Source organism: Hyla sarda, chromosome 4, assembly GCF_029499605.1.
Source record: "Hyla sarda isolate aHylSar1 chromosome 4, aHylSar1.hap1, whole genome shotgun sequence".
Classification (NCBI taxonomy): Eukaryota; Metazoa; Chordata; class Amphibia; order Anura; family Hylidae; genus Hyla; species Hyla sarda.
The window spans coordinates 62,839,553-62,864,783 of NC_079192.1; the positions used below are offsets into that span (position 1 = coordinate 62,839,553).

General features: G+C 41.2%; 1 protein-coding gene across 1 annotated transcript in view; it reads right to left on the bottom strand.

The window, feature by feature from the left end:
- Nucleotides 1-22,228, bottom strand: part of GOLGA7 (golgin A7) — a 32,929-nt gene extending 10,701 nt beyond the window's left edge. The window contains exons 1-3 of the mRNA XM_056571191.1: nt 22,118-22,228; nt 15,802-15,927; nt 757-909 (exon numbers count right to left, since the gene is read on the bottom strand). Of these exons, the coding sequence (XP_056427166.1) occupies nt 757-909; nt 15,802-15,909 (261 nt within the window). The 5' untranslated portion in view covers nt 15,910-15,927; nt 22,118-22,228. The remainder of the gene's footprint in view (nt 1-756; nt 910-15,801; nt 15,928-22,117) is intronic.
- Nucleotides 22,229-25,231: the final 3,003 nt, after the last annotated feature.

The following is a 25,231-nucleotide window of genomic DNA, read 5'->3' on the forward strand; positions in this document are numbered from 1 at the left end:
AGGTCCCCTTTAAAGTTAAAAAAAAAAAAAAAAGGAGACAGTTCATTCCGGGTAGCTTCCAAATTTGGCTTAAGTGTCCCTTTATGTGTATGATTGTCAGGTGCATCTAAAAATACATTGCTGTAGCAGCAGAGGGGTTAACCCTCAGGAAGATGGGAGGTGGATAAGTACATAAAACCCCTGCTTGAGAACATATTTGTGTGCGTCCGCTATATAGCTCTCACAGAGGTGAATTCATCCAAATCAATCGCTTTCTCTGCTGCCACTTAGGAAGCGCTGTCCAAGGACCCAATATTTACGGTCGGGTTGAAAGGGGCAGGGGGGGGGGTTAGAAGACACAGGCTGCGCTTATTAACCACTTTGATGGTGGGCACATACATGGGTTTAGGTGGGAGCACTGTCTCTTTCTCCTCAGTGGCAGGGAGAGGGTTTACCGGAGTCTGGCCAGCCCTGACTGGATAAATAAATCCAGGATGTCTGTACGTGGCAAGCCATTTCATCTGCAAGTTGCTGAAAGGTTTCAATTCATTCTCCAAAAAAAAACCTCAACTAAACACAGCTGACCGGGAATAAAAAAAAAAGGCTCATTTTCTATCCGCACTCAGCTTTAATTCTTCAGGAGAAAAATAAACTCCTCAGTAGGAGCTTAAAGGGCGCCAAGATGGAGGCATGCGGACTCTTACTATAGCGAGAGTGAGGAAAGCCACACTAAGCCAGTAGAATTATTATGGCCCACACACACACACACCCACTCACCTTCTCATAGTGTGTCTCCATACACAGGAATATGGTGTAGGCAGTAAGGCAGGCCAGGCAGCCCTCTAGATAGGACTGGCCCCCAAGCTTCTCCGCTTCTGCGTACAGGTTGTTCAGTGTCCGTACAGTCTCCTCGAACTGTTGTCTGTCGATCTGAGGAAGAGGCAAGAGAATTATTTTAAATGGGGAACAAACTGATCATGAAGGGGGAAAAAAAAGCTAAGAAAAGGCCAAAACACAGCTCAATACTATAGTCATTATTATAAAAAAAATTATTTAAAACAAAATATTATAAAAAAAAAAAAAAAAATGATATATATATATTTTATATTATTATCTCATTGTGTCAGGTCCTTCAGCCAGAATTTCATCATCACAGCTCAGCCCCGCCTACTCTATGTCATCATCACAGCTCAGCCCCGCCTACTCTATGTCATCATCACAGGCCCTTCAGCCACAATCTGAACACAGCTCAACTCCAGCGCAGTGTAGGATGAAATACCACTACCTAACCCAGTGTTTCCAAACCAGGGTGCCTCCAGCTCTTGCAAACCTACAACTCCCAGCATGCCCGGACAGCCTCCGGCTGTCCGGGCATGCTGGTAATTGTAGTTTTGCAAGAGCTGGAGGCACCCTGGTTGGGAAACACTAACCTAACTTCTGCCCAGGGTGACTGAGTATGTGTGTGTACTACGGTTGAAAGAAAACGTGTTTATATATCTTTTTTTTATTTTTTTTATGAACTGGTGCCAGAAAGTTAAGCAGATTTGTAGAGAGACATCTGCTGACACCTGATGTCCGTGTCAGGAACTGTCCAGAGCAGGAGAAAATACTCATAGCAAACCTATGCTGCTCTGGACAGTTCCTGACACGGACAGAGGTGTCAGCAGAGAGCACTGTGGTCAGACAGAAAGGAAATTCAAAAAGCAAAGAATTTCCTCTGTAGCATACAGTTGCTAATAAGTACTGGAAGGATAAAGATTTTTAAACAGAAATAATTTACAAATCTGCTTAACTTTCTGGCACCAGTTCATAAAAAAAAAAAAAAAATAGTTTTCTTTCAACCGGAGTACCCCTTTAGTGAAGCCCAGTGGACAAACTCCAGCAGATGACATGGCTCCCCAAATCATATAAATATATTGGTTTTTTTTATGAGCTGTAAGCCATAATCACCACAATTATGACAAATCACGGCTTGAACTATCTTGCTTTGTATGTAAGGAGTCTCTCTCATTAGTTTCACCGTTTAAGTCCCATTACTGAGAAAAAAAAAAAGCTTTGCACGATATTTTTATTTATTTACATTTTAGTTACCTGGTTTCTGCTTGTAAAGGTCTTCATACATGTTGGCCGGCATTTATCATTGTCATTATCACCTTTTTTGTGTGCTGTAATGTGTAGGAGCACCACATGTATTAAATGGTCGCAGAGCATTTCATACATTTTGTGCAGGTCACATCTTCGGAAATGTCTCTCTTCACAAGTTCACATACACCAAGAACCTAAGCTAAGTCTGGGATGGTGTAGTTTAGAGACTTTTCAGTGGCTTTGCGCCTTTTCGCAAAAAGGCGCAGTTGATAAAACCCATCCATATCACGTTTATTGCCAAAATCAGTGGATTGCAACTCAAAATCAGCAGAAATGTGTAAACCAGAAGTAAATAAACCTGCTTGTGCCTTTTTTGCACCTTTTCTAGGCACAAAACTGTCTAAAGACAATGATAAATGTCGACCATTGTGTCTGGTCACCGTGATCACCCCCAAATCATTTCTGATAGTGTCCCTTTAACTGGTCCTCTCCCCGTCCATGTATAGAGATAACCTAGGACCACTGGGCACATTCGTATACATCTATACAGGGGCAGTCCCGCCTGTACCAAAGAGATCTGGACAGTAGTGAACTGACCTAAGACAGGGGCTCGGCCATCTCATTCTCAGCTTAAAACGGAGCCAACAAAATCAAATGAGGCCCGGGTTTTGTACAGAAAAATATTAGTTTTATGCAAGTGATATTGAGAAGCCCTGAGGCAACACAGAGCGCGGGTCTGGAATGTGGAGAAATAACACAGAGGAAGAATGGTGGGAGCCTTATTACAGGACGGACGACCCCAACCCATCCCCCTGTATAGCAGCGTTGCTGACTAAACTTCTACATAAGTGCTCAGTCAGCATTACTGAAATTATACTGAGGGAACATGAGCGGACAGTCAGCCTCTTCCCTAATACAAATGCTACTGTATGTCCATTTCACAGCGACTACAATTCCTGGTGTCTTCTCTGGGAAATGATACGAGCATGTAGAAAGGGGTTCCTCCGAATGAAGGCGCTTCTCCCAGTAGATGTATGGTTAATATTTTATTGCAACACGTTTAGATCCCGAACTGGGATCTTCATCAGACATACAGTACGAGACATGTCATGTATATAACTTGTCCATCAGACATACAGTACACGAGACATGTCATGTATATAACGTGTACATCAGACATACAGTACACGAGACATGTCATGTATATAACGTGTACATCAGACATACAGTACACGAGACATGTCATGTATATATCTTGTTCATCAGACATACAGTACACGAGACATGTCATGTATATATCTTGTTCATCAGACATACAGTACACGAGACATGTCATGTATATATCTTGTTCATCAGACATACAGTACACGAGACATGTCATGTATATAACTTGTTCATCAGACACACAGTACACGAGACATGTCATGTATATAACTTGTACATCAGACATACAGTACACGAGACATGTCATGTATATAACTTGTACATCAGACATACAGTACACGAGACATGTCATGTATATAACTTGTACATCAGACACACAGTACACGAGACATGTCATGTATATAACTTGTCCATCAGACATACAGTACACGAGACATGTCATGTATATAACGTGTACATCAGACATACAGTACACGAGACATGTCATGTATATAACGTGTACATCAGACATACAGTACACGAGACATGTCATGTATATATCTTGTTCATCAGACATACAGTACACGAGACATGTCATGTATATATCTTGTTCATCAGACATACAGTACACGAGACATGTCATGTATATATCTTGTTCATCAGACATACAGTACACGAGACATGTCATGTATATATCTTGTTCATCAGACACACAGTACACGAGACATGTCATGTATATAACTTGTTCATCAGACACACAGTACACGAGACATGTCATGTATATAACTTGTACATCAGACATACAGTACACGAGACATGTCATGTATATAACTTGTACATCAGACATACAGTACACGAGACATGTCATGTATATAACTTGTACATCAGACACACAGTACACGAGACATGTCATGTATATAACTTGTCCATCAGACATACAGTACACGAGACATGTCATGTATATAACTTGTCCATCAGACATACAGTACACGAGACATGTCATGTATATAACTTGCACATCAGACATATATACATGACATGTCTCGTGTACTGTATCTTGTTCATCAGACATACAGTACACGAGACATGTCATGTATATAACTTGTACATCAGACATACAGTACACGAGACATGTCATGTATATAACTTGTACATCAGACATACAGTACGAGACATGTCATGTATATAACTTGTACATCAGACATACAGTACACGAGACATGTCATGTATATAACTTGTACATCAGACATACAGTACACGAGACATGTCATGTATATAACTTGTACATCAGACACAGTACACGAGACATGTCATGTATATAACTTGTCCATCAGACATACAGTACATGAGACATGTCATGTATATAACTTGTCCATCAGACATACAGTACACGAGACATGTCATGTATATAACTTGTACATCAGACATACAGTACACGAGACATGTCATGTATATAACGTGTACATCAGACATACAGTACACGAGACATGTCATGTATATAACGTGTACATCAGACATACAGTACACGAGACATGTCATGTATATAACGTGTACATCAGACATACAGTACACGAGACATGTCATGTGTATAACTTGTCCATCAGACATACAGTACACGAGACATGTCATGTATATAACTTGTACATCAGACACACAGTACACGAGACATGTCATGTATATAACTTGCACATCAGACATACAGTACACGAGACATGTCATGTATATAACTTGTACATCAGACACACAGTACACGAGACATGTCATGTATATAACTTGCACATCAGACATACAGTACACGAGACATGTCATGTATATATCTTGTTCATCAGACATACAGTACACGAGACATGTCATGTATATATCTTGTTCATCAGACATACAGTACACGAGACATGTCATGTATATATCTTGTTCATCAGACATACAGTACACGAGACATGTCATGTATATAACTTGTTCATCAGACACACAGTACACGAGACATGTCATGTATATAACTTGTACATCAGACATACAGTACACGAGACATGTCATGTATATAACTTGTACATCAGACATACAGTACACGAGACATGTCATGTATATAACGTGTACATCAGACACACAGTACACGAGACATGTCATGTATATAACTTGTACATCAGACATACAGTACACGAGACATGTCATGTATATAACTTGTACATCAGACATACAGTACGAGACATGTCATGTATATAACTTGTACATCAGACATACAGTACACGAGACATGTCATGTATATAACTTGTACATCAGACATACAGTACACGAGACATGTCATGTATATAACGTGTACATCAGACATACAGTACACGAGACATGTCATGTATATAACTTGTACATCAGACATACAGTACACGAGACATGTCATGTATATAACTTGTACATCAGACACACAGTACACGAGACATGTCATGTATATAACTTGTCCATCAGACATACAGTACACGAGACATGTCATGTATATAACTTGTACATCAGACATACAGTACACAAGACATGTCATGTATATAACTTGCACATCAGACATATATACATGACATGTCTCGTGTACTGTATCTTGTTCATCAGACATACAGTACACGAGACATGTCATGTATATAACTTGTACATCAGACATACAGTACACGAGACATGTCATGTATATAACTTGTACATCAGACATACAGTACACGAGACATGTCATGTATATAACTTGTACATCAGACATACAGTACGAGACATGTCATGTATATAACTTGTACATCAGACATACAGTACACGAGACATGTCATGTATATAACTTGTACATCAGACATACAGTACACGAGACATGTCATGTATATAACTTGTACATCAGACACAGTACACGAGACATGTCATGTATATAACTTGTCCATCAGACATACAGTACACGAGACATGTCATGTATATAACTTGTCCATCAGACATACAGTACACGAGACATGTCATGTATATAACTTGTACATCAGACACAGTACACGAGACATGTCATGTATATAACTTGTCCATCAGACATACAGTACACGAGACATGTCATGTATATAACTTGTCCATCAGACATACAGTACACGAGACATGTCATGTATATAACTTGTACATCAGACACACAGTACACGAGACATGTCATGTATATAACTTGTACATCAGACATACAGTACACGAGACATGTCATGTATATAACTTGTCCATCAGACATACAGTACACGAGACATGTCATGTATATAACTTGTCCATCAGACACACAGTACACGAGACATGTCATGTATATAACTTGTCCATCAGACACACAGTACACGAGACATGTCATGTATATAACTTGTCCATCAGACATACAGTACACGAGACATGTCATGTATATAACTTGTCCATCAGACATACAGTACACGAGACATGTCATGTATATGTCTAATGTACAAGTTATATACATGACATGTCTCGTGTACTGTATGTTTGATGTACAAGTTATATACATGACATGTCTCGTGTACTGTGTGTCTGATGTACAAGTTATATACATGACATGTCTCGTGTACTGTATGTCTGATGGACAAGTTATATACATGACATGTCTCGTGTACTGTATGTTTGATGTACAAGTTATATACATGACATGTCTCGTGTACTGTATGTCTGATGTACAAGTTATATACATGACATGTCTCGTGTACTGTATGTCTAATGTACAAGTTATATACATGACATGTCTCGTGTACTGTATGTCTGATGTACAAGTTATATACATGACATGTCTCGTGTACTGTGTCTGATGAACAAGTTACATACATGACATGTCTCGTGTACTGTGTGTCTGATGTACAAGTTATATACATGACATGTCTCGTGTACTGTATGTCTGATGGACAAGTTATATACATGACATGTCTCGTGTACTGTATGTCTAATGTACAAGTTATATACATGACATGTCTCGTGTACTGTGTGTCTGATGTACAAGTTATATACATGACATGTCTCGTGTACTGTATGTCTGATGGACAAGTTATATACATGACATGTCTCGTGTACTGTATGTCTAATGTACAAGTTATATACATGACATGTCTCGTGTACTGTATGTCTGATGGACAAGTTATATACATGACATGTCTCGTGTACTGTGTGTCTGATGGACAAGTTATATACATGACATGTCTCGTGTACTGTATGTCTGATGGACAAGTTATATACATGACATGTCTCGTGTACTGTATGTCTAATGTACACGTTATATACATGACATGTCTCGTGTACTGTATGTCTAATGTACACGTTATATACATGACATGTCTCGTGTACTGTATGTCTGATGGACAAGTTATATACATGACATGTCTCGTACTGTATGTCTGATGTACAAGTTATATACATGACATGTCTCGTGTACTGTATGTCTGATGTACAAGTTATATACATGACATGTCTCGTGTATATATGTCTGATGTACAAGTTATATACATGACATGTCTCGTGTACTGTATGTCTGATGTACAAGTTATATACATGACATGTCTCGTGTATATATGTCTGATGTACAAGTTATATACATGACATGTCTCGTGTATATATGTCTGATGTACAAGTTATATACATGACATGTCTCGTGTATATATGTCTGATGTACAAGTTATATACATGACATGTCTCGTGTACTGTGTGTCTGATGTACAAGTTATATACATGACATGTCTAGTGTACTGTGTGTCTGATGTACAAGTTATATACATGACATGTCTCGTGTACTGTGTGTCTGATGGACAAGTTATATACATGACATGTCTCGTGTACTGTGTCTGATGTACAAGTTATATACATGACATGTCTCGTGTACTGTATGTCTGATGTACACGTTATATACATGACATGTCTCGTGTACTGTATGTCTGATGGACAAGTTATATACATGACATGTCTCGTGTACTGTATGTCTGATGGACAAGTTATATACATGACATGTCTCGTGTACTGTATGTCTGATGTACAAGTTATATACATGACATGTCTCGTGTACTGTATGTCTGATGGACAAGTTATATACATGACATGTCTCGTGTACTGTGTGTCTGATGTACAAGTTATATACATGACATGTATCGTGTACTGTATGTCTGATGTACACGTTATATACATGACATGTCTCGTGTACTGTATGTCTGATGGACAAGTTATATACATGACATGTCTCGTGTACTGTATGTCTGATGGACAAGTTATATACATGACATGTCTCGTGTACTGTATGTCTGATGGACAAGTTATATACATGACATGTCTCGTGTACTGTATGTCTGATGTACAAGTTATATACATGACATGTCTCGTGTACTGTGTGTCTGATGTACAAGTTATATACATGACATGTCTCGTGTACTGTGTCTGATGTACAAGTTATATACATGACATGTCTCGTGTACTGTATGTCTGATGTACACGTTATATACATGACATGTCTCGTGTACTGTATGTCTGATGGACAAGTTATATACATGACATGTCTCGTGTACTGTATGTCTGATGTACAAGTTATATACATGACATGTCTCGTGTACTGTGTGTCTGATGTACAAGTTATATACATGACATGTCTCGTGTACTGTATGTCTGATGTACACGTTATATACATGACATGTCTCGTGTACTGTGTGTCTGATGTACAAGTTATATACATGACATGTCTCGTGTACTGTGTGTCTGATGTACAAGTTATATACATGACATGTCTCGTGTACTGTATGTCTGATGTACAAGTTATATACATGACATGTCTCGTGTACTGTATGTCTGATGGACAAGTTATATACATGACATGTCTCGTGTACTGTATGTCTGATGGACAAGTTATATACATGACATGTCTCGTGTACTGTATGTCTGATGTACAAGTTATATACATGACATGTCTCGTGTACTGTATGTCTGATGTACAAGTTATATACATGACATGTCTCGTGTACTGTATGTCTGATGGACAAGTTATATACATGACATGTCTCGTGTACTGTATGTCTGATGGACAAGTTATATACATGACATGTCTCGTGTACTGTATGTCTGATGGACAAGTTATATACATGACATGTCTCGTGTACTGTATGTCTGATGTACAAGTTATATACATGACATGTCTCGTGTACTGTATGTCTGATGTACAAGTTATATACATGACATGTCTCGTGTACTGTGTGTCTGATGTACAAGTTATATACATGACATGTCTAGTGTACTGTGTGTCTGATGTACAAGTTATATACATGACATGTCTCGTGTACTGTGTCTGATGTACAAGTTATATACATGACATGTCTCGTGTACTGTGTGTCTGATGTACAAGTTATATACATGACATGTCTCGTGTACTGTATGTCTGATGGACAAGTTATATACATGACATGTCTCGTGTACTGTATGTCTGATGTACAAGTTATATACATGACATGCCTCGTGTACTGTGTGTCTGATGTACAAGTTATATACATGACATGTCTCGTGTACTGTATGTCTGATGTACACGTTATATACATGACATGTCTCGTGTATATATGTCTGATGTACAAGTTATATACATGACATGTCTCGTGTACTGTATGTCTGATGTACAAGTTATATACATGACATGTCTCGTACTGTATGTCTGATGTACAAGTTATATACATGACATGTCTCGTGTACTGTATGTCTGATGGACAAGTTATATACATGACATGTCTCGTGTACTTTATGTCTGATGGACAAGTTATATACATGACATGTCTCGTGTACTGTATGTCTGATGTACACGCTATATACATGACATGTCTCGTGTACTGTATGTCTGATGTACAAGATATATACATGACATGTCTCGTACTGTATGTCTGATGTACAAGTTATATACATGACATGTCTCGTGTACTGTATGTCTGATGGACAAGTTATATACATGACATGTCTCGTGTACTGTATGTCTGATGTACAAGATATATACATGACATGTCTCGTACTGTATGTCTGATGTACAAGTTATATACATGACATGTCTCGTGTACTGTATGTCTAATGTACAAGTTATATACATGACATGTCTCGTGTACTGTGTGTCTGATGGACAAGTTATATACATGACATGTCTCGTGTACTGTGTGTCTGATGTACAAGTTATATACATGACATGTCTCGTGTACTGTATGTCTGATGTACAAGTTATATACATGACATGTCTCGTGTACTGTATGTCTGATGTACAAGTTATATACATGACATGTCTCGTGTACTGTATGTCTGATGGACAAGTTATATACATGACATGTCTCGTGTACTGTATGTCTGATGAACACGTTATATACATGACATGTCTCGTGTACTGTGTGTCTGATGGACAAGTTATATACATGACATGTCTCATGTATATATGTCTGATGAAGATCCCAGTTTGGGATCGAAATGTGTTGCAATAAAATATTAACCATACATCTACTGGGCGGAGCGCCTTCATTCAGAGGAACCCCTTTCTACATACTCGTATCATTTCCCTACCGTATTGACTGACGTCCCCCCCGGGAGTTCCTCGTGGCAGCCAATCATCTTTCTCTCCAGACACTAATGTAGGTGTTGTGCCCTGAGCACAACACCTAGGGGTAAGGACCCTATAGTTTTTTACGCTATTTTACCCTCATAACGGTCCTCACTAGGGGCACAACCCCGTGTTTTTTCTTACTCCATTTATTCTCTTCTCTGGGAACACAGACCGAGCACAAAAGGTTTGATCACACCAGGTCTCACTTCTGAGACCCACTACGATCACCAGTTGTAAGCCAGGGAAGTTAGTGGCAGCGTACCTCAACCCCTTAAAAAGTTGTAGTTTTCCAACAGCTGGAGGCACCCTGGTTGGGAAACACTTCTTCTAATGTATTATAAGATGTCATTGAGATTGCAGTGTCTAATGTATTGAGACTGGGTCAATTCTCAGTGTTCCCGAAACACTGTGCTATGCACACCCCTAAATTACAGGCTGACTATTGAAGAGTCAAAGGTGAATCTATAATACTTAACAAAACTTGAAATATACCGTATATATATTTTATAGACATAGCAAAAGACGCAAGGGCAAAGGCATCCTCACTTTACTGTACTACATAAACCTGTTTTGGGAAATACCCTCCTCCTTCATATGGCAGGATTCATCATACTTGTTTTATTGGATACACTCCAGCAGAAGAGAGATCCCTCATTGACCTTTGATGTATTAAAAAGGGGGACTCCGGTGGAAAAAGGGGTTCTTCCATATCAACTGGCTCCAGAAAGTCAAAACATATTTGTAAATGACTTCTATTAAAAAATCTTAATCCTTAAAGTACTTCAGCTGCTCAATACTACAGAGGAAATTCTTTTCTTTTTGAATTTCCTTTCTGTCTGACCACAGTGCTCTCTGCTGACACCTCTGTCCATGTCAGGAACTGTCCAGAGTAGGAGCAAATCCCCATAGCAAACCTCTCCTGCTCTGGACAGTTCCTTAGAAGGACAGAGGTGTCAGCAGAGAGCACTGTGGTCAGACAGAAAAATCCAAAAAGAAAAGAACTTCCTCTGTAGTATCCAGCAGCTAATAAGTACTGGAAGGATTAAGATTTTTAATTAGAAGTAATTTACAAATCTGTTTAAATGGGTTATCCAGGAAAACAAACTTTATTTATATATCAACTGGCTCCAGAAAGTTAAACAGATTTGTAAATTACTTCTATTAAAAAATATCTTATTCCTTTTAGTACTTATGAGCTTCTGAAGTTGAGTTGTTCTTTTCTGTCTAAGTGCTCTCTGATGACACCTGTCTTGGGAACTGTCCAGAGTAGAAGCAAATCCCCATAGCAAACCTCTTCTACTCTGTGCAGTTCCCGAGGCAAGCAGAGATGTCAGCAGAGAGCACTGTTGCCAGACAGAAAAGAACAACTCAACTTCAGCAGCTGATAATTATTGGAAGGATTAAGATTTTATAGAAGTAATTTACAAATCTGTTTAACTTTCTGGAGCCAGTGGATATTAAAAAAAATAATAATAATTACGCTGGAGTACCCCTTTTAAGGGCAGCTTGTATTGACTTTACCCATTGCTACCATTCTCCTACCACTAGGAAGGATAAAGTCCTATAAAATGAGCTTCCTCTTACTGAGTAGGACTTTGGATGCAGATGGCATCAGACAAGCTGCCCACATTATGCCCAGGGCCGCCTGCATCTAACTCAGCAACATTTCTGCAAACGAGCCCTTTGAAACAATCCGCAGCACAATGAATAAAGGTTCTGTGGAAAACTGCAAGTCAGCGTAATCCCTCCACAGAGACACAATGAAGATACAACGCTGAAAGGATCTCAAACTAAACAGGCGATGGGAGGAAAAAATAATAAACTGGATCCTTGTACAATGATACTTTACACCATCGAAGAGCGGGCAGCAGCCAAGGAAACTCTGCATTCCCATCAGTATCACCCACTCAAGTTAAGCCAGACAGTCACCATGCCAAGACTGGATCTGACAATATCCACCGAAATCTTCATGACTCTTCCTGAGAGAAGGTGCAGAGAACCAGACATTGTAGCCGTCCTAAATAAACTCTTTATATTACACAGACCATGGTTGGCTTATGCCAGCGGTCTTCAAACTGTGGCCCTCCAGATGTTGCAAAACTACAACTCCCAGCATGCCCGGACAGCCGAAGGCTGTCCGGGCATGCTGGGAATTGTAGTTTTGCAACATCTGGAGGGCCACAGTTTGAAGACCCCTGGCTTATGCAGTTATGGCTCTGGGAGCTCTGTGGAAAGACGACCATTAGCTGAGTCACTGGTAACTTTATCTTCTAGTATAGTGTTTCCCAGCCAGGGTGCCTCCAGCTGTTGCAAAACTACACCTCCCAGCATGCTGTCCCGAGTTGTAGTTTTGATCCAGTCTCAATACATTATTAGACACTGCGGTCTCAATGATGTCTTATAATACATTGGAACAGTGTTTCCCAACCAGGGTGCCTCCAGCTGTTGCAAAACTAGTTGTAGTTTTGCAACAGCTGGAGGCACCCTGGTTGGGAAACACTGCTCTAGTATGTAGGTGTGGACACAGGCAAGAAACCAGGTAGCAAACGTTTAAAAGAGGTACTCCAATTAAAAAACTTTTTTTTTTTTTTTTTTTTAATGAACTGGTGCCAGAAAGTAGCATACAGATTTGTAAATTACTTCTATTAAAAAAAAAATCTTAATCCTTCCAGTACTTATCAGCTGCTGTATGATCCACAGCAAGTTCTTTTCTTTTTGAATTTCCTTTCTACCTGACCACAGTGCTCTCTGCTGACACCTCTGTCCATGTCCGGTACTCTCTAGAGTAGGAGCAAATCCTACATCCTATTCAATACATACTAAGAAACCTATGCTGCAGAAATTCTACCACGTGCAGCAGAATACCATTGAAATCAATGGAACTCTGCTGCAGCGGAATTTACTAGCAGAATTCCACTCGGAAATTTGCTCTGAACATAGCCTAAGGCAGAAAATTTCCGCCCGGAGATTCCGAGTGCGGCCAGGACCGACTGGATCAGTTGGTGCTAGGACCGCGCAGACACTGCAGTCTCCAATAGAAATTTCCATGCGGATTTTCTGTTCAGAAATTCCGAAGTGTCAATTTGTGAACGGAAACCCATTCACTACACTATATACATTTTAGCAAGCAGAATTTCTGGCTGCAAATTCAAAGCGGAATTGCAGGCGGAAATTCCGTAGTGTGAACCTAGCCTAAGGGTACATTTACAATTACATGGCCAGATCTTCTGTGAGTCTTTCGAGGTGGGGATAACTTTTGGCAGTTTCCATCCGCAGAAAATCCACTGTAGATTACACTGACTTCAATGGGGTCTGTTGCAGATGTTTACAGCCTAAACCTGCAGCAGGAGGATCTGGAAGTGTAAATGTACCCATACCTCTTAGATTATAAGCTCCCCAGGGTAGGGCCCTCAAGCCTCTTATTTGAATAGTGTATAATCTTGCAAGGTCTAATTTTCTCGTCTTCGTATGTAACCTCAAAATTGTTAAGAGCTGCAGAATATGTTGGTGCTATTTAAAAGGGGAACTCCACTTTTTTATTTTTTTAAATCAACTGGTGCCAGAAAGTTAAACCGATTTGTAAATTACTTCTATTTAAAAATCTTAATCCTTCCATTACTAATCAGCTTCTGTATACTAGACAGGAAGTTCATTTCTTTTTGAATTTCGTTTCTGCCTGACCACAATGCTCTCTGCTGACACCTCTGTCCATTTTAGGAACTGTCCAGAGTAGGAGCAACTCCCCATAGCACACCTCTCTTGCTCTGGACATGGAGAGGAGTGTCAGCAGAGAGCACTGTCATCAAGCAGAAAGGAAATTCAGCAGATGATAAGTATTGGAAGGATTGGGATTTTTTAATAGAAGTAAATTTACTAATCTTTTATAGTAGAAAGAACAAAAGTGGAGCACTCACCAGGTTCTTGAAACAGGGACTTCTTTAATTCACTGCATTTCATTCATACGCATCATTTAGGCCAAATGGGCCCGCTTTGCCTAAATGATGCGTATGAATGAAATGCACTCATATAAGATTATTTCTATGTATAGTAAATTCGTTTGAAACTTTATGAATTCAGGTAAAATGTTCTTTGTATGAAAACCCAAGATAGGATGTGTTTTTAATGTGATTCACACTTGCACATGATGTTAGGTGTTTTTTGTTTAATATGTAACTATGGTAACCCTTACCTGTTATAAGCACACCTCTTCCTCCACGTCATCAAGCACCGGCCTGACGAAGCGCTTCGGCGCGAGAGCGGTCTGTCGCCAGCTTGCATACCCCTGCATGTATTCCACCTCGCTCCCCTGTCTGTAAGCCCGTTTACACTATTGCAGTGAATTAAAGAAGTCCCTGTTTCAAGAACCTGGTGAGTGCTCCGCTTTTGTTCTTTCTACTATAATTGACTGCACTATACCACACAGCGTGTATAGCACCAGATAGGCTAGAGGTTTGACTCCAAGGGATAGCATCTAAACCCCCCTAAGTGTCAAGGTTTGAACAGCAGCAGGTAGTTAGTGCCGGGACCACTCCTCTTTCTACATATCTGTAATTTACAAATCTGTTTAACTTTCTGGCACCAGTTGATTTAAAAGAAATTTTTTTCCAGTGGAGTACCCCTTTAAATATATATGTTAATAAACTAAAACAGGTCCTGGCCTGACCACAGTTTAGTAGGTGTAAGGAAACCATGACAGAAAAAGACTATTTTACACATTTGCAAATTGTTGCCTGTTTGGGTGCACTGGCAAATAGAATTACCCTGTACAAGTCATTTTACTAGTTCTTAAGACCTTAATGTGCAGTAATTTGCATTAGGTTTCTATTAAGAAACACCATACCTGCAGCTTTCCAATCCAGAGTTTTCCAATCAGTGTGCCTCCAGCTGTTGCAGAGAGCCTTTGGCTGTTCAGGTGGTTTGCAGGGAGTTGTAGTTTTGCAACAGCTGGAGGCACACTGATTGGGAAACACTGCTCTAATTTATTAGTGGAGATACACTGCTGCAGGTTTCACCCAACCTACCCGGGTCTCCAGCTCCGAGGGGAACTTGGTCTGGAACTGACACAGGGTGCCATTGGTGTAGTCTCTCTGGACAAAGACTTTCCCAGCCACAGCTGCCTGCGGTCTCATGGCAACAAACGCCACAATCTGGAGGGGACAATGCAAAGAAACATTATAAACAATTACTTCTCACTGTACAGAATTACATATAAAATCAATGTATGAAAAGACAACAACGTGTGTGTAACAACAGGTAACCCCTTAAAGGGGTACTCTGCTGGAAAACATCTTATCCCTTATCCTTTGGGTAGGGGATAAGATGTCTTAATCGCGGGGGTCACGCCACTGGGGACCGCTGCGATCTCTGCTGCGGCACTCCAGTCGTCCGTGTACTGAGCGAACTCTGCATCATGCCGAATGACTGGTGAATACAGCCGCCATGTCTCCTCCATTCATGTCTATAGAAGGAGGCGGGAAAGCTATGCAATAGCCGTCACACCCCGTCCCATAGACATGAATGGAGGAGGCAAGGAGTGACCTCAGGAATGCGGAAGCTCCAAGCTGCCGGCCCGGAGATTGCGGGGGTACCTTGTGGCGGGAACCCCTCAATCAAACATTTTATCCTTTGCATAGGGGATAAGGTGTTTTCTGGCAGAGTACCCCTTTAAATTCACCTTAGGCAATGTTCCCACTACGGGAACTGCACGTATTAAGATGTGTAATACACACCAAAATAAGAAGAAGGAAGACGAACACAGTGCACATCCCGAATGTTTAAAATAGGAATACGCTTCCTAGTTCACAGTAAACCACAATAATGATTATTTATGATATTTAATTTCTTCTGCACTGAAAACACGTTGGAAGGCAGGTCACAGACTAGCCACAGGAGCCCTTACTCTCGCCAGTGCTGTGCTTTATGAGTGTTTCCCATTCAGTGGGCCTCCAGCTGTTGTAAAACTACAACTCCCAGCATGCCCGGCCAGCCTTCGACCCAACCCCCCCCCCCCCCCCGTGATCTCCAGGCTGGCGTTGCCGTGTGACAGGCTTCCGTGATTGTGACATCATAGTAACATAGTTCATAAGGTTCAAAAAAAGACCAGAGTCCATCAAGTTCAACCCATAACCCTAATGAGTCCCTACTGAGTTGATCCAGAGGAAGGCAAAAAACCCTCATACTAGAGGTAAAAATTCCTTCCCGACTCCAAATATGGCATCAGAATAAATCCCTGGATCAACGTTCTGTCCCTATAAATCTAGAATAATACATAATCAGCAATGTTATTACTCTCTAGAAATGCACCCAGACCCCTTTTAAATTCTTTTAGAGAGAGTTCCCCATGACCACCTCCTCCGGGAGAGAATTCCACAGTCTCACTGCTCTTACAGTAAAGAACCCCTGTCTGTGCTGGTGTAGGAACCTTCTTTCCTCTAGACGTAGAGGATCCCCCCCTTGTTATAGATACAGTCCTGGGTATAAATAGATTATGGGAGAGATCTCTGTACTGTCCCCTGATATATTTATACATAGTTATTAGGTCGCCCTAAGTCTTTTTTTCTAAACTAAATAACCCCAATTCTGATAATCTTTCTGGGTACTGTAGTCCTCCCATTCCCCGTATTACCCTGGTTGCCCGTCTTTGAACCCTCTCCAGCTCCACTATATCTTTCTTGTACACTGGTGCCCAGTACTGTACACAGTATTCTATGTGTGGTCTGACTGGTGATTTGTACGGCGGTAGAATTATTTCCTTGTCGTGGGCATCTATGCCCCTATTGATGCACCCCATGGTTTTATTTGCCTTGGCAGCAGCTGCCTGACACTGGTCACTACAGCTAAATTTACTATTAACTAAGACTCCCAAGTCCTTTTCCATGTCAGTCGTCCCAAGTGTTCTCCCATTTAATACATAATCCCAGCCCAGATTTTTCCTCCCCATGTGCATTACCTTACATTTATCAGTGTTGAACCTCATTTGCCACTTCTCAGCCCAAACCTCCAACCTATCCAGATCCATTTGTAACAGTGCACTGTCCTCTATTGTGTTTACCGCTTTACAGAGTTTAGTATCATCTGCTAAGATTGCTACTTTACTATTAAACCCCTCTACAAGGTCATTAATAAATATATTAAACAGAACAGGACCCAAGACTGACCCCTGTGGTACCCCACTAGTAACAGTCACCCAATCAGAATAAGTACCATTAATAACCACCCTCTGTTTCCCATCACTGAGCCAGTTACTTACCCATATGCACACATTTTCCCCCAGCCCAAGCATTCTCATTTTATGCACCAACCTTTTATGTGGCACCACATCATGCCAAACCCCCTCAATTCATGTCTATAGAAGGGGGCGTGACGGCTTGTACACAGCCGTCACGCCACCTCCCATAGACATGAATGGAGCGCCAGTCATCCAGCACTGCATGGAGTTTTGTTCCTCAGCGGCCGGACCCCCCTGATCCTTTAGATAGGGGACAACATGTCTAGCAGCGGAGTCCCCTTTAAAAGTGTGATCGGGGTGCCTTCTATTGAGTTTATATACTTTTATGCACTTCATAGGGACAGTTGCAGCAGTCCAGAAGAGACTATCTAGTGACATCACTGCTCCATATTGAGAGCATTACATACAGGTTAGGGATGATATAAGCAACGAGCATAGAATTTAGGATGTGATGTGACGTTATGGTATGTCTGTCAGGCTGCACATGTAATCCATTGACACACATGGCCTTCATGACCTAGTATCACCATGAGAGGTCATTGCTTCCAGTAAGCAGCATTCCTATGTAGATTATTATACCCTACTATGTGTACAGTGCAGACCAATCATAGGGCTGGTACACATCTATATAACAGCAGTACACCGGGAGATACGTGTAAATGGGACCTTAACGTATGCTGTGATATACCCATAGACTTCCGTTATGCCAATGTAGTCAAATATACGTCACGTTTAGCTACTTGTATGATTTTTTGTGGTATAGAAAATATAAATCATAATATGCATGCATATATATATATATATATATATATATATATATATATATATATATTAGCTGAGTACCCGGCGTTGCCCGGTTTTTCCTTCCTAATCCTTATTGGGGAGGAAAATAAACAAAGGAGGAAGCTTTTGACTTCATATCCCATCCTCATATATTGTTCTCATATCCCGACCCCATATCCCGACCTCCTATGTTGACCTGTAATATGTGTACCAGGTATTGAAATATCTCCAGCCGTACAGAAGTTATGTGAGAACATACATTTCCCATTGATTTGCATGGGACTTTAAACAAAAACCCGGACCCTCACAAATGGGGGTTGTTGAGGGTTAAATTAACGATCCTATATTTTTAGTGGACATATAAGTAACATGTGACCAAGTATTATCGAAATATCTCCAGCTGTTTGGAAGTTATGCAGTAACATATTTCCCATAGACTTGTATGGGACTTTAAACAAAAAAAACCGACCCTGGCAAATGGGGGTGAGTAAGGGTTAAATCACCTATCCTATGTTTGTTGTTGACATATAAGTAACATGTGGCCAAGTTTCATGTTAATATCTTTAGCCGTTTGGACGTGATGCTGGAACATACACACATAGGTATTCGTTTTACTCCAGCTCAAACATGGAGCAGAAAAAGCTACTACCAAAGTAAAAAAGGAAAAATTGCTTACGTGAAAGAAAATTATCAACAGACTGAAACCAGATGATAAATAAGTCGCACATAAGCAAAAAAAAAGTAAGGAAAAAATTACTAAAAAAAAAGAATACATAAGCGAACATTGATAAATGTCCCTCTATATTCTGCTATATTCTAGATATTCGAAAAATTTCGAAGTGCCGATATTGACAATAAAAATTAGCTATTCGAATATTCGTGCTCAACACTAGTCTCCAGCTGTTGCAAAACTAAAACTCCCAGCATGCCCGGACAGCCGAAGGCTGTCCGGGCACGCTGGGAGTTGTAGTTTTGCAACAGCAGGAGGTTCACTAATTTGGAAAACACTGGCCTATGGTACGGATGGAAATGTAGCCTTACGCTCCTTGTACACTTTGAATGGGGTCCATTTTTTTGGGGGGGGAGGGGTTCCTGTATACGTTTTCAATGTGAAAACCGTACAGAACCGTATTGAAAACCGTATGCATTGACTCTCCATTGAAAACCGTATGCCAAAAGATGCATCAGGTTGTGTCCGTTTTGCATCCTGTACGGTTTTGTCAGTTTTTTTCCCCCGTACCCAAAACCGTAGTCTGGGTGGGTTCACACCACGATTTTTCTCTACAGTTTTTGGATACGTTTAAAAAAAAAATGTTAAATTTTTTTTTTTAAAAACGTATGCAACCGTACAGCAAACCGAGGCCATAGACTTCCCATTCAAAACCGTATTGACCATATTGTATACGGGTGTCTCCGTTTTTTAAACCACACAGTTTTTTACTTTTTTTTTTTCTGGTCAGAAAACTGTAGTCTACCACGGTTTTTGGTCCGGGTGAAAAACCGTATTGACCCGTATACGTTTTTTTTTTTTTTTTTTTAACATGGGAGTCAATGGGAACCGTACAGAATCGTATGTGCGTACGATTCCATCCGGTTTTCACCATCCGGTTTTTGACTTTGCACGTTTTTTTTCTCTTGGAATTTCAATCAAACAAGTGAAAACTTTATTCATAATGGAGTGAAAAGTTCAAAACGTATACGTTTTTTTCTTAAAAAAAACGGATGCAACCGGACATCATTTTTCAAACCGTATACAGATAAAACTTTGTACACACGTTTTGATACAATTTAGGAATCCATTTTTTTTTTTTTTATCAAAAACCTGATAAAAAAACTGCATTGCAAAAACATGGTGTGAACCCACCCTCTACCACGTTTTTTGGTCCAGATGAAAAACTGTATTAAACCGTATAAGTTTTTTTTTTTTTTTTTTTTTTTTTTTTTTTAACATGGGAGTCAACGGGAACCGTACAGAATTGTATGTGCGTACGGTTCCATCCGGTTTTCACCATACGGTTTTTGACTTTGCACAGTTTTTTTTCTTGGAATTTCAATTAAACAAGTGAAACTTTATTCATAATGAGGTGAAAACTTAAAAACGTTGACTTTTTTTTCTTTAAAAAAAAAAACAAAAACGGATGCAATCCGTATATGGTTTTTAACTGTGTACAAGAAAAAAAATTTGTACACACGTTTTCATACGTTTTAAGGAATCCGTTTTTCATCGAAAAACTGATACGGAACTGTATTGCAAAAACATTTTCGGCCGTATGCGGTTTCCCGACCGCAAGCAAAAACGTGGTCGACCACGTTTTTTGCTTGCAGTCGGGAAACCGCATACGGCCAAAAAAGCAGCCGACCGGAGGCTGCGGTTCACTCCGGTCGGCTCATAGACATACATTAACTACCGTTCCAGAATACGGCTGAGTGCGGGTGCCACGATTAAGCCCCGCCCCCTCCTCCCAGCCGTATACGGGAACCGTAGTGTGAACCCAGCCTTAGCCTGTTGTATCTACCAGAAAGAGTCAACTTGTTGCCCCTAGTAACCAATCCATAAGCTGCTATTCTGTGATTGGTTGCTATGGGAAACAAGGCACTTTATTTGAATGTATATTCATTTGCATCTAAACAAAAGCAGCGTTTCCCCAAGTAGGGAGCCCACCCCCCCCCTTGTTGCAAAACTACAACTCCCAGCATGCCCAGACAGCAAAAGGCTGTCCGGGCATGCTGGGAGTTGTAGTTTTGCAACAGCTGGAGGCACCTTGTTTGGGAAACACTGACCAAAAGTACTGCCTGTGACTTTCCAGCTGGAGCAAAACTACAACTCCCAGCATGCCTGCATTCAGGGAGTTGTAGTTTCTGTACAGATAGGGTGTCACAGCCAGTATCACTTTTTGTCATCTCTCTCATATATATAGCTTGGGGTGTGTGTGTGTGTGTATATATATATATATATATATATATATATATATATATATATATATATATATATATGTGTGTGTGTGTGTGTGTGTGTGTGTGTGTGTGTGTGTGTGTGTGTGTGTGTGTGTGTGTGTATATATATATATATATATATATATATATATACACACACACACACACCCCCCCCCCCCCCCCCCCCCCCAAGCTATGGAGGAGAAACCAACCACTGCCAAATAACATAATCTAGATGATGGTGAGAGTAGTGGAGTAGTCCTGCCCCTAGACTATACAGCACGATATACACACAGCACCGTGTATATACCACAGGATCCTACGTCATCATGACCCGATATCAAGACATAAATGTCACCAAATCCTCCCCCCACCCCACAGACCGTACTCACCCACTTCCGTCTGGTGGCTCTCGCAGCGTTTAGCAACAGCCGTAAAGTGCGTGAAAGGGCGTACCGGAAGGGGCACGTGACCAGAGTCACATGACTGCCAGAGATAGCGTGTTTTTGTTTTTTTTTCCTCCCCCAGTGGAGCATGCGCACTTCGCGCTTCAGTACCGACTGTCCAGTAGTGTAGGACAGTGTCCACACTATGCTGTTTGTGCTGCTGTCGGTTGTCAGCGATGCTTATAAGCAGATAATGTGGCGGTTTTTAGTATTTAGTGACTGTGTATTAGAATTCCATTGAGAGTTATGGCTGCAATAAATCTGCAGTAATCCATTCCATGGGGTTTCTTAATACAGATTTTTAGCATTTTAACCTCTTAATAACGCAGAAAAATAAATTTTTTATCGTGGTTGTTTTTTCTATTTCACCTTTTAACCACTTAAAGGGGTACTTTGGTACTAGAAATCGTATTCCCTATTGACAGGTTAGCGGATAAGTGTCTGATCACGGGTGTTCGGTCGCTGTGACCCCCGGCGATCTCCGGCCCGGTACCCCAGTAATCCGCATGCGCAGAGCGATCTCCGTGCCTTCTTATAACGTTTTCTATTTTTTATCCACAGATTATATTTTTTGCGCCACCAATTGTACTTTGTAATGACCTCAATCATTTTACCTCAGAATATATAGCCAAACAAAAAAAAAAATTATGGAGCAAAATTGAAAAAAAAACAAAAAACTCCATTTTATGCCTAAACATCATCTAGTTGTTAGCACACAAAAAGTTTAGGACTCAGCATTTTTCCGTTTTTGCATTTTCATTTTTTCCTCATCACCTTCTAAAAATCATAACCCTTTCAATTTTGCACATAAAATTCCATTTGATGGCTTATTTTTTTCTACTTTGCAGTGGCAGTCATTTTACCCAAAAATCCACGGCGAAACAGAAAAAAAAATTTGTGGGCTTCCGTTTCTACGCAGTGCATATTTCGGTAAAAATAACACCTTATCTTTATTCTGTAGGTCCATACGTTTAAAATGATACCCTACTTATATAGGTTGGATTTTGTCATACTTCGGAAAAAAAATCATAATTACATGCACGAAAATGTATATGTTAAAAATTCTCCTCTTCTGACCCCTATAACTTTTTTATTTTTCCGCGTATGGGCCGGTATGAGGACTCATATTTTGCGCCGTGTTCTGAAGTTTTTACCGGTACCATTTTTGTAGTGATCTGACTTTTTGATCGCTTTTTTTTTCACTTTTTTTTTGCAGTGTTATAGCTCCCTTAGGAGGCTATAACACTGCACACACTGATCTCCTATGCTGATCCCTGCAAAGCCATAGCTTTGCATGGATCAGCGAGATAGGGGCTCGATTGCTCAAGCCTGTAGCTCAGGCTTGGAGCAATCAAACCCCGATCGGACGCCGCGGAGACAGGTAAGGAGAACAACGCTTGCGTCCCAGCTGATCGGAACATCGCGATTTTATCGCGATGTCCCAATCAGCCCGACTGAGCTGCCAGGAAGCGTTTACTTTCACTTTCAGACGCGGCGGTCAACTTTGATCGCCACGTCTGAAGGGTTAATAGCGCGCAGCACAATGATCGGTGCTGCGCACTGTTAGCCCTGGGTCCCGTCTATGAATAGCAGCCGGGACCGACCCGGTGTGATGCGGGGTCACGGCGTGACCCCGTTTTAAACACCGGGACCAGGCTCAGGGCGTACAGGTAGGCCCTGAGTCCTTAAGAGGTTAAAGAGAAAAAAAAAACTTGAAAAGAGCAAGCGAAGACCTGATTAGTAATAAATACCTGAAAATAATAAAATAAATAAATGAAACCTTCCAAAAAGTACTCCATAAAACTGTGGCTATAGCCTGATGTCTCTTTCACACCTATTTTGTCGTGTGTGTGTTTTTTTTGTTTGTTTTTTGTTAGAGATAAATGCTCCCCAAAACTGCTTCAGGCTAGAGTCAGCAATACCATTTTCAGTGAAAATGTGACAAAACATCATATTTTGCACATTTAAAAAAAGTTTTTGTTGCTGAAACGCTGTGACCAGATGTTAGCTCAGAGTCAATGATGAAAGAAACTTGTGATGAGTAAAAACACGGGAAATACTCACAAGAAAAAAAAAAACATATACTATTACGCACTATTTTGGGGAAAAACGCCACAGCAACTGCACCATGGATAGAAGAACAGAGAGAGCAATTGTTTGTGGCATAGCATTGATAAGTACAAGCAATCTAATCTAATGATTGCTTAGAAAAGTCCCCTAGACAGAGGTACTGTCACGATGCCGGCTGGCAGGTAGTGGACCCTCTGTGCCAGAGAGGGATTGGCGTGGACCGTGCTAGTGGACCGGTTCTAAGCCACTACTGGTTTTCACCAGAGCCCGCCGCAAAGCGGGATGGTCTTGCTGCGGCGGTAGTGACCAGGTCGTATCCACTAGCAACGGCTCACCTCTCTGGCTGCTGAAGATAGGCGCGGTACAAGGGAGTAGGCAGAAGCAAGGTCGGACGTAGCAGAAGGTCGGGGCAGGCAGCAAGGATCGTAGTCAGGGGCAACGGCAGAAGGTCTGGAAACACTGGCAAGGAACACACAAGAAACGCTTTCACTGGCACTAAGGCAACAAGATCCGGCAAGGGAGTGCAAGGGAAGTGAGGTAATATAGGGAAGTGCACAGGTGAAAACCCTAATTGGAACCACTGCGCCAATCAGCGGCGCAGTGGCCCTTTAAATCGCAGAGACCCGGCGCGCGCGCGCCCTAGGGAGCGGGGCCGCGCGCGCCGGGACAGAACAGACGGGGAGCGAGTCAGGTAGGGGAGCCGGGGTGCGCATCGCGAGCGGGCGCTACCCGCATCGCGAATCGCATCCCGGCTGACAGCAGGATCGCAGCGCCCCGGGTCAGAGGACGTGACCGGAGCGCTGCAGCGGAGGGAGTGAAGCGAGCGCTCCGGGGAGGAGCGGGGACCCGGAGCGCTCGGCGTAACAGTACCCCCCCCCTTGGGTCTCCCCCTCTTCTTGGAGCCTGAGAACCTGAGGAGCAGACTTTTGTCAAGGATGTTGTCCTCAGGTTCCCAGGATCTCTCTTCAGGACCACAACCCTCCCAGTCCA